General features: G+C 31.4%; 2 protein-coding genes across 2 annotated transcripts; one reads left to right on the top strand and one right to left on the bottom strand.

Moving 5' to 3' along the window:
- Window positions 1-1,630: 1,630 nt before the first annotated feature.
- LOC123219091 (protein HEADING DATE REPRESSOR 1-like) lies at window positions 1,631-5,569 on the top strand. The gene is made up of 3 exons (XM_044640826.1): window positions 1,631-1,934; window positions 4,711-5,024; window positions 5,096-5,569. Exons 1-3 carry the CDS (start codon window positions 1,832-1,834, stop codon window positions 5,297-5,299), a joined length of 621 nt encoding a protein of 206 aa, XP_044496761.1. The 5' UTR covers window positions 1,631-1,831; the 3' UTR covers window positions 5,300-5,569.
- LOC123219090 lies at window positions 5,538-8,571 on the bottom strand. The gene is made up of 6 exons (XM_044640825.1): window positions 8,368-8,571; window positions 8,046-8,294; window positions 7,716-7,889; window positions 7,184-7,290; window positions 6,771-7,060; window positions 5,538-6,432 (listed from the first exon to the last, which is right to left on the bottom strand). The coding sequence occupies exons 1-6, from the start codon at window positions 8,476-8,478 to the stop codon at window positions 5,825-5,827; spliced, it is 1,539 nt and encodes a 512-aa protein (XP_044496760.1). The 5' UTR covers window positions 8,479-8,571; the 3' UTR covers window positions 5,538-5,824.
- Window positions 8,572-10,005: the final 1,434 nt, after the last annotated feature.

Genomic DNA, 10,005 nt, shown 5'->3' with positions numbered 1-10,005 from the left:
CATCAAAAGCATTTGTCATGTCACCACTATATCAACATCACATTGGTTTGTATAATTTTTTTTTGTATACAAAGGTCCTACATACAGTATTAATCTTATAAGAATCCTATCAAACCCTCAATAATTCTTATTATTGATGTTAATTCTTTTTATTTTCTTGTTTTTGGTTTATGATAGTTTGAAAGATAAATATTTTTTATATAATTTAAATATACAAATAATATATTATAATATAATTAAATAAATTTAAATTAAAAATAAAATAATAATTAATAAAATAATAAAAAATCACCTATTTACCTAAATTATATATAAAATATATATATTAATAATAATACTCTCAGATTTGTTAGTATCCCAAAGTTTTGTTTTTTATAATAAATGTTCGAATGATAGTGTTGAGAGTCAAACTGAAGTAATAGTCCAACATTTTTTTTTATTCTTCCAAGAGAGGAAAAGACTCATTTGCACAGAAGGATACACTTCTTGGATTCTGCCTACCCAACACAAATAATACCAACAATGTTTGGACAGATATAATAACACAAAAATAATTAATAATCAATAAATAATAAAGCCTGCACACCTAAGAATAATAAATAAAAACAATTATATAATTAACTTTTTTTATATATAATTTAAATATATAAGTTATGTGTGATTATAAAATTAAATATTATTTTATTTTTAATTTAAATTTATCTAACTATATAATTATATATTATGTATGTACCAAACTGTGATTATTTACTTTTAAAAAAATTAATATTTCAAAGAGCATTATTTATTATCACCTTATCTATGTTTTTATTTTATAATTTTTTTTTATATACAATCAAGCATCAATTATTATAATCAATAAATACCATCTAATATTGTATTTGTTTGAAATTTATAGGAAATGAATGGATAAATTTATTTATTTTTAAATGTATGAAATTGTATTTGAAGTTTTACTTAATTTCAGTATGCCATTAACATGACAAACTATGATTAATTCAACAGTGTCTATCTAACATATTAACATGTCATCTAACATATTAATTAGACTATCTAAATAGTTAAACTTATAATTATCAATATCTTACGATATATAATATATATTTTTCTATATGAATCGATACATTATTTTAAAGAAAATAATAATATAGTACGAATATATATAAAAAAAAATTAAAATTTTTAAAAATATTTATGATATTTTTTAAAATAATGACGTGTTAATTATAATTTTTTATTATTTTATTAATATTTTAATATCTTATTTTTTAAAAATTGTATTATATAATATGATATAATATTTAATATATAATATAAAAAATTGTGTTTTTACTATATGATATTATCTCTATTTAGAATGTCATGGTGAAGGCACATAAATTGAATTCCACTTGTTACATTATCCATCATTTGGCTATATTATCAAAAGTGGCTATTTTTTATTTAAAAAAAAAAAAAAACAAAAAAAACAGAGAGACTGCAAATTGGACAGGGCCCATGAAGGGAAGAAAGCAAAGAGACAAGTAGTTGACATAAAATCTTCCACCAAAGCACAAAATCCTAGCCGTTAAATAAAAACTTGCAGATCCCTCCACGCATATGACAACTAACACATTTCATTTCAAACGCTTCCTACTATTATTAATCTTCTACCTCCTCCTATTCTTCCTTGTTTGGAACGTACAACACAAGAACTTTAAAAAGATTACAAAATTCCTTATTTAATATTTTTTTAAAAAACCCCATTTTATTTAAAGCTCTTTTGATGATAAAGCAATAATCTTGGAAGAAAAATTTTGTGAGTTTCACTTATTGATTTGCTTTTGGTTCAATGGAGAAAGAGGATTCGGAAGTGAAGAAGATTGACGGGGCTTTGACTGGATTCTCTCCGGTTTCCACAACTAGGATTTTCTGGAAGTCAAGAAAGAGATCAGGTATAAATAATACTAATCTTCTTTCCATTCGGTCTGTTAATTTTTCTGTTTGGTTCGCGGGAAATGACAGAAAATAGATAGAAAATTGTTAACTTCAGCTCAGTTTGTGCTATTTGCTTGATTTTACACATACCCTTTTCATGTTTAATCAGGTCAAGCCTAGAAATTCCAAAATTTTAGCAGTCTTCCCGAAGATCACTCAAAAGATAGCTTTTTAGCCAAATTTTAATTAACCTATTCACCAAAAAGGCAAATATTCAGTTTTGTTTTCTCTTTTTTTTTTTTTTCACTTTTTGCAAAATTCATCAACCACCCTTACCAACTGGCCCATCTCTAAAATTTAGATTTATTGGAGAAGAGAGAAAGAAGAATAGTGATATGACTTGACGTTGCTTTACTTTTACGCTAATTTTACTGGGTCTGTTCATACTGGTTGGATGACTAATCACTGTCATTCTTATTGTTCTTATTATTTTTCCTTTTCGGTTTTGGTATTGTTACTTTATCTTTTGCATTTCATTTCAAACCCAAATAAATATAAGTAATAATCAAAAAAGGGCTGCCGTACTCAGAATTTTTTCTATTCCTTCCAGCAAAACTTCATCAATGCATAGCTTCGTTTTCAAACAGGGCAGATACTTTTTGAGTGGCATTTCAGAAAGAATAATACTATTAATGTTACTTCAATGGTTGATGGCATTATATGATTGATCAGGCCAAAAACTTATTCCCACCAGTGGGTTGTTGCATTCCCAAATTAATATCCCTTAAGTATTTAAAAACCTAAACTTTTATATGTGAATTATTAAAATTAGTAGATTAATTAATTTTATAAATAAAATTATCATTTAAATAGTAATATATTAAAAATAATAAAACGTTATTCATTTTATCTTTTGGTTCGTTTGGAGACAGTGTTAGAAAAGTGAAAAAAACAAGAAGGAAGAGAGAAATTGTCACTGAAAAAGGGGAAGAAAAAAAGAAATCTTAGAGGAGAAATGTAGTATTTTAAAGTTTAATCTAGGAAGAATTGTTAGTTTTCTAAATCAAGAAAAGAAATGGATAACATTTTATAATTTTAATATATTACTGATTAAATAATAACTTTATTTTTAGAATTAATTGATTTTATTAGTTTTAACCGTTTATGGATAAGAGTTTGAGTTTTCAATACTTAATAGATCTCAGTCTGAAAATGCGGGAATAAGGCTTTTGGTCTATTGATTATATGTTTTTTAAATTAATAACCGAAATTTTTAGTACAAGTTTTTGACCTCGGTTGTGGTATTCATATGTTATATGGCAAATACATGGATGGGTTGATTTCATATATGACATTTGTCGTTAAATGTGATGAATGTTTTGCATATGGGAGCAGGATATGAAACTTAAGGATTGCCTTGATGAAAAAAAAAATTATTGGTTTAGGGAGGGCTGTAACTGTAAGTTGTTTAAATTTTACTTCAAGTTTGACATACTCGGTTCTTGAGTTTACCTAAAGAGTTTGAATCCTCTCGTAGACATCTACAAATATTAGGACAATTTCCCATCTGAGCTTTGATTTAATAAATTTTTTATTTTTAAATTTGAAAAAAAAAATTCACCCATTTGTTAAATTAGACGTTAGTTTTAACAGTAAAAAAATTTGTTTGTCACTATTTGTGACAGGATTAATATTCTCAAACCTTTAATAGTATGAGTAAATTATATTTTTAACCTAATTATTTTATATTTTCTATCCTCCCATCTTTCTTTTTTTTTTTTTTTCTCCTTTATCATTTGTTGACCATCAAAAAACATTTAAAGGGAGCTGATAAATAAGGAAACGACAACTTCTAGATTCAAGATATGAGTTGTAGATTGGAGTTAAATTGACAGAGATTGAAAAAGGAGATTAAAGGAGAAACCGTTGCAATAGGAAGGAGATTGAAGAGGGAGATGTGAGTTGTGGGGATGAGATCGAAATAAAAGAAGTCGAAAGTGTTGGAAAAGAAATCAAAGAAGAAAGGGAAGGTGGTGAGGTGACGACGATAGAAGAATAAATAGTCTCCAATGTAATCTTAGAGAAAGGAAAAATTGTTTGAGGACAATACAAAGATGATGACAAGAAGAGAGGAATAGTAGTTGGTAAAGATGAAGAAGATTTCAATACGATCACTGACTTTTTATAAATTTTTAGTTTTTATAATTATTAACTAGGATTGGATAAATTTATCTTCTGTTTTTTTTAAGGACAAACTATCAATTAGTTTCACCAATTTTATAAAAAAAAATTAATATATGTATTAATAAACTTAGTGGATGGGTGGGACAATAGACTTTTCAAATTTATAGCGTGGGAAATCGTTATTTAATCAAAGTTTGGGTGGGAAATAGTTCTTTGGCCTAACAGTAATGCAAAAGTTTAGGAATTCGGAATGTACTCCAATTACAATATTGACACTTATATATAATAAAATATTATAAAAACTTTAACTAAATTGATAACTGTTAGGGAAAAATTTTGTGCACGTTTGTGAAACCTTTAATTAATTATTTATCAAAAAAATATAATAAAATAAAATGTTTTATCATTAAAAATGGATAGCTTTATGTATCTTTTAGAGGCTGTATGGATTTAAAGCCATTAGGCTAAGTCCTCCATAGGCTTGCATTATCCAGAATGGCGATTTACACAGGTTTTATGATTTTCTTAGTGTTTAAAAATGTGAAGAATGTTTAGATTGCCATGTCTCTAAAAGTGTTTGGAGTTAGAATGGAATTTTCTTTCTAACAGCTAGCGGAAGGAATTTAGACATTACAGAGGACACTGCTAATGAAACCACCACCAAACAGAAAGAAAATTCTGAAACACAAAAGGAACTGGAGCCAATTTCATACCGCATGCTTTCTGAGCGTCGGAAGGCTCTCTTTGAACCCTTGGACCCGTCAAATGGCCGCGGGTCATCAGCTGAAACCTTACTACCCCCACCAGACTTTGATGCTGCATGCTATCCCAAGGGCTGGCTGATCGGAAAGAAGCGGAAGCTAGTAAATGTGGATGTTGTCGAGAGCATGCGACGGGTTGCAGTCCTGGAAATGAATAGAAAGGTACACTTCCAAAGATTACTGGTAATGCTTTTAGATTCATACAATAAATCATCAATGGAATAATCTTTCAGGACCGTGAAATTGATGGCTTAAATGAACAACTGGAAGAGGATGCTCGTTGTCTAGAACATTTACAGGTCCAGCTTCTGGAAGAGCGGAGCAAACGTGCTAAAGTCGAGAGAGAAAATGCACTGCTTCAAGATCAGATAAACGTGCTGATGAACATGTTGCAGGAAAACGAGACAATTGAGGACGAGGGCACGGAGGGACCCTAATCGTAATAGTTTGTTTGTATGGCTGGCTGTTTGTTTATTCTTTTGCAGAATTGTTTGGTAAGTGTAGAGAGCAAATCATACATGCATGCATTTTCTTAGTTATAAAAAAAAAAAACAAAACCCGAGGCCTAGATAAATTAGGTTGTCATTGTAGCCCGTTTTGTTGCTGCGAATGCCTTGCTTATGCTTGTTATTGTCTGTGATCGAGTGTCTGGAAGGTATTATCTAAATAAAGTACTTGTGATATAAGAAGAATTTTCTATTTACTTATCAATGGCTCTCTTTAAACTATGTTTAAGAGTTCAAAACAAGAAGGATTTTATGGTAATACTTACAGATGAAATCTAAAACGTAATACAAACACTGGATTCACTAATGAACATGTGAGGAGTACATCAATCTACACTTCTAAATCCCCAAACTAATACAAGATTGTTAAACAACTCGCAAGTATCATATTCACATATGTATAATGAAGAGTACCTTTGAGCAGGGTGTAGTTGGGGGAAGTAGATGATGATCACACTATCTGTCTTTATTAGAATCTTCACAGAAGCTGAACAAAAATTGTGGGAAAGATGCGATCCTTGGAAGACTGTGCAGCAGTTCTGCAACTGAGTCCTTTCTCAACATGGCCGGTTGCTGCTTGCAGCTAAAAAGATTGCTTGACTTTCCCTCTGATGCACAAGAATCTTCCCCACCCTTGTTTTCACAGGCTGAGGCAAATCCTAAGTCGGTTTCAGATAATTTCGTGATGCTGTTTGTGCCAACACCTTCACTATTCTTGTCCTGCAAGTTTTGTGTTGCTGTAGAATCTTTCTGCAGAAGGCAGCAAAGTGAATTGACCCTTGACATTAGAGACTTCTCATCAGAGGCTGATGTAAGTTGAATGTCACTAAACAGGTATTGAGAAATCTCCTCTAGAACGTCTCTTCCCTTTAGGTCATCACCAAAATTTAAGGAACCACCAGATGTCCTTTGCTCTGAAATGCACTGCCCAATGTGATTCACCAGATCACTCATAGACATAGATGAGTGAAGTCCAGGAACTTTGATCTGGTCCCAATGGCTAAGCACCTTTGGCTCCTCAGCTCCACTGCTTCTGATTTCGCCAGTTGCAGAAGTGTCTATTACTGCAATAAGAGACAACTTAGACCAGATAAAGCAAACAACAATGCGATGAATCCATGTTATAAAAGATCAATTCCAGGAACTAAATTAGTAATATAAAGAATAATGAAGATTAGTCAACCAGAGTAGGAACTCTTTTCAGTGGGCAACCAGAACAAGACAATGTCCCAAATTACTGATGATGCCTTGGTCTGAAAATCTAAAGCATAGGGCAATTGCAATTTGACAATGGGAAATTATCATTATAAAGAAAAAACAGAGATTCTACATGAAAATAAATAAATTGGTATTTGCTATCATCATTTCAGAATAATTTGCTGGTTTTTGATCATTGTCCTACCTGAACTAGGTGAACGATTTATGAAATCTTGTGGTTCAACATTAGAGGATGATGACTGAGCACCAGATGGTGATGCCTCATCCAGCAAATTAAATAAAACAGGTCGTTCCTCCCTCTTCAAATGGCTGGAAACATCTGCTTCATCAAAGGCTGCAGTTCTAGGTTCAAAAAATGGAGAATCTAACACAATTTCTGGCTGTTGACTCAGGAAATTGAGACGAGGATCGCAGTGTATGAGCTTCTCAAAGTGCTTTACGAGAAAGCCTTGTGGGCACATCAGAAAATGCTGTCTATTAAAGTAAAATCAGTGTCATTGTCAGATGTTAAAATTAATTCAAACAAAGTTTGGAATAAAATAACGATATGGCAAAACAATGTACACTTAAGTACTGACTCGAAATTCACAGCTCTACCTGTGAATGCTTGCTTGTCCACCAGTAAAATCTGATGTTGACTGCCATAAAGTATGCTTCCTCGGTTGCGGATTTGTCTCCCTAAAGAAAAGGGGCTGTCTAGCCAGCTGCATCAAACAAGCACATTCTTCATTCGATTGCATGAACCAAAAAGATGACAAAATCTTTCTACACATTATCTTGTGTACCAAAAGCTTATTAAAGGCATTAAACTTCCATTTCTTCAACAAAATGAAGCCACCATATAGAACCAGAAGGACAATATATGTGCATATATGGGAACATTCCTAACTGCCCTGTACACCTTAACTCTCATTAAATAATTTCACAAAGAGGAAAACAGCACAAAGGGAACCTTTTTGGGCGATTTCTAACTGAAATATGAAATTAATAAGACTTACACCATTATAGATATAGTGATAGTTCTAAGCTGTAAAATATTCCCAATTTTTGCATAAAAAGTTACAACTGTAAGTACACAAGCATATAAATACAGTCAATAGACATAAAACAAAAACGAAAAAAAAATTACCACAACATCCAGGGTCTCGGGTCCTTCATCAGAATAAGTAGCCTTGATCGCCACAATATCTGACCACTGAATTTCAATCTTGTTCTTCAAACCACCATCAAGCACTTCCCACACTAGCTTATGCTTAGCAAAGTAACATTTCCCCACCAAGTCCCCTTCATACCTCGACTTATACTGCAAAAACCCGAAATTCAAATTACAATCACTTCAACCATCTAAATTAACTACTAATAATTAATGGGCCCCTACTAATAGTTAATGACCCAAATACTTTCAGAAATTATAACAGAACCCCTGAAACATTATTTTTATTAGTTTTTTCAAATATACCTCCCAAGTTCCGATTCTGAGAAGCGAAGCTGGAAAATTAGAAGCCTTCAGCTTATCATTGGAAGCTGAAACAACACTTCCTTTACACTTTCGCTTCCTCAAATTAGCGTTTTCTTCAGAAAGTTTCGTTTGAATCAAATCCAGAAACGACGGACTCTTCTTCAGATTTAAGCCCAACGGACTCGGCTCTTCTAGTGGATTGTACATCGAAGGCGGGATAAAAAACGGTGACGTTTTCAATTCGCATTCCTGAATATAACAACACATCAAATTGAATTCAAATTAAAAAATAAAAATTAGAACGAACAAAATTAAAAATTACTTGTTTGAGTTTGGATCGTTTGTGAAGTGGACCGAGCTGGTCCGCCAACGAGTCGTCTAGCTCTAACTTCACAGCAGCCGAATTTTTCCCCGAATTCATCGACTGAACCATTTCAATTAATCGCCAATATTTTTTTATTTTTTCTCAATTATCCAAACAGAATATGAAAATTCTTCCCTAAAGCATCTGCCTCTTTCAGTGAGAAAGTTCAGTTTGTTTAAAACAAGTAGGGAGGGGACACACGTGCCTAACAGAATTGCCACGTGTTCTGTCTTGAACATGAAGAAACCTACGCTGAGCTGTAGCGATAAATTTACTATAATATTGTTTGTCTTTTATCATGATTGTGTACAGTGAGGGGTGGTTTGGTCTTTTAAGAGATGATGAGGTGGTAGTCCAGGTGTCACGTGAAGGCACGTGAAAAAGGTTGTGGATAAAATGTGGGACCGGGTGGCGACGAGTGTGAAGCGGGTGGATTTGTCGTGTGGCAGGGGGAAGTGCCTGATTGGTTGAGAAGGGACAGGTGGAGAAATACTGTGAGTTGAGAGAGGCGTAGGATTGTTATGTGGAATGACTAGATGCGTCTGCGGATAATGTTTAGAAATGGGATTCCGCCGTCTTGATTGACCGACTTTAGACCGTCGGATGAATTCATTCGATTTCATTCGTTGATTCATTCTTTATAATAAAAATTTGGATAAGATGATAAAGACAGGAAGTTCAATGATTACATGAATAACGACAAAGTAAATCTGGATAACTCTACCATTTTTAGCTAAACCAGATTAAAAAGTGAAAAATTCATAGCTTTTCTGCCTTTCTCAATGAAAGACTTACGTAAGATCGAAGATAGGTTAAGTGATTTTAAAAAATATAGTTTAAATAACAAAAAAAATTATATATAAGAAAATATATATTTAATTTTTTTAAATTTAACCATTAAATCTAAAATTTATTATATTTAATATGATTTGTTTGATTTTAAAAATGAAATTTTAACTTTTAAAGTTTATCATATTCAATATAATTATTTTAATTTTAAAAATAATATTTCAATTCGGATAAATTTTTTTTTTATATAGAAAACTTACATATATATGGTGAAATTTTTATAATTTTGTGATTGACAAATTGTTAATACTTATTCTAAACCAATAAATCTCTTTTTTCTCAAATAAAACTTAAGGGTGATCTTGCAAACCGTGCTTTTACTTAATCTTTTAATTCGAGCTCTAAATTTTAAATTTTAAATCTTAAACTTTAAATTATTTTTATTTATATAAATTTAGTTAAATATCAGTTCACAAAACACACAAGAATTATATCATTTCGCTTCTTATATGGTATGACGGCTGGTTATATCACTTTGCACCCTATTAATTAAGAAACAATCATTTTCATCCCTGAAACTAGAATTTTTCTTGATATTTTGCCACCCTCTACTTTTGAGAAATTCTATGCTCATCCCACAACAAAAGAAGATTTCCTTTCCAGTCAATTGTGACAGAGAAATAAATATTGGATTATTGGATAATATTGGATGTTGGGTTGAGTTGATTATTTCGGGCTTACTATTTTATTGTGTTGGGTTGTGTTATGCTTGTTATTTATGTATTGGATTATTGGATTGTGTTGGGC

Source organism: Mangifera indica, chromosome 6 (genome assembly GCF_011075055.1).
Source record: "Mangifera indica cultivar Alphonso chromosome 6, CATAS_Mindica_2.1, whole genome shotgun sequence".
NCBI lineage: Eukaryota > Viridiplantae > Streptophyta > Magnoliopsida > Sapindales > Anacardiaceae > Mangifera > Mangifera indica.
This window is presented reverse-complemented; position numbering and strand designations above follow the sequence as displayed.

What these genes read in the sequence shown, in the direction of transcription:
- LOC123219091 (XM_044640826.1), top strand. Translation starts at nt 1,832, where the DNA reads ATGGAGAAAGAGGATTCGGAAGTGAAGAAGATTGACGGGGCTTTGACT. An exon ending in GAAGTCAAGAAAGAGATCAG is followed by an intron (nt 1,935 to 4,710) that starts GTATAAATAATA and finishes TCTTTCTAACAG; the next exon opens with CTAGCGGAAGGAATTTAGAC. An exon ending in TCCTGGAAATGAATAGAAAG is followed by an intron (nt 5,025 to 5,095) that starts GTACACTTCCAA and finishes ATAATCTTTCAG; the next exon opens with GACCGTGAAATTGATGGCTT.
- LOC123219090 (XM_044640825.1), bottom strand. Translation starts at nt 8,478, where the DNA reads ATGGTTCAGTCGATGAATTCGGGGAAAAATTCGGCTGCTGTGAAGTTA. An exon ending in TCAGAATCGGAACTTGGGAG is followed by an intron (nt 7,890 to 8,045) that starts GTATATTTGAAA and finishes GGGTTTTTGCAG; the next exon opens with TATAAGTCGAGGTATGAAGG. An exon ending in AAATCGTTCACCTAGTTCAG is followed by an intron (nt 6,433 to 6,770) that starts GTAGGACAATGA and finishes CTCTTATTGCAG; the next exon opens with TAATAGACACTTCTGCAACT.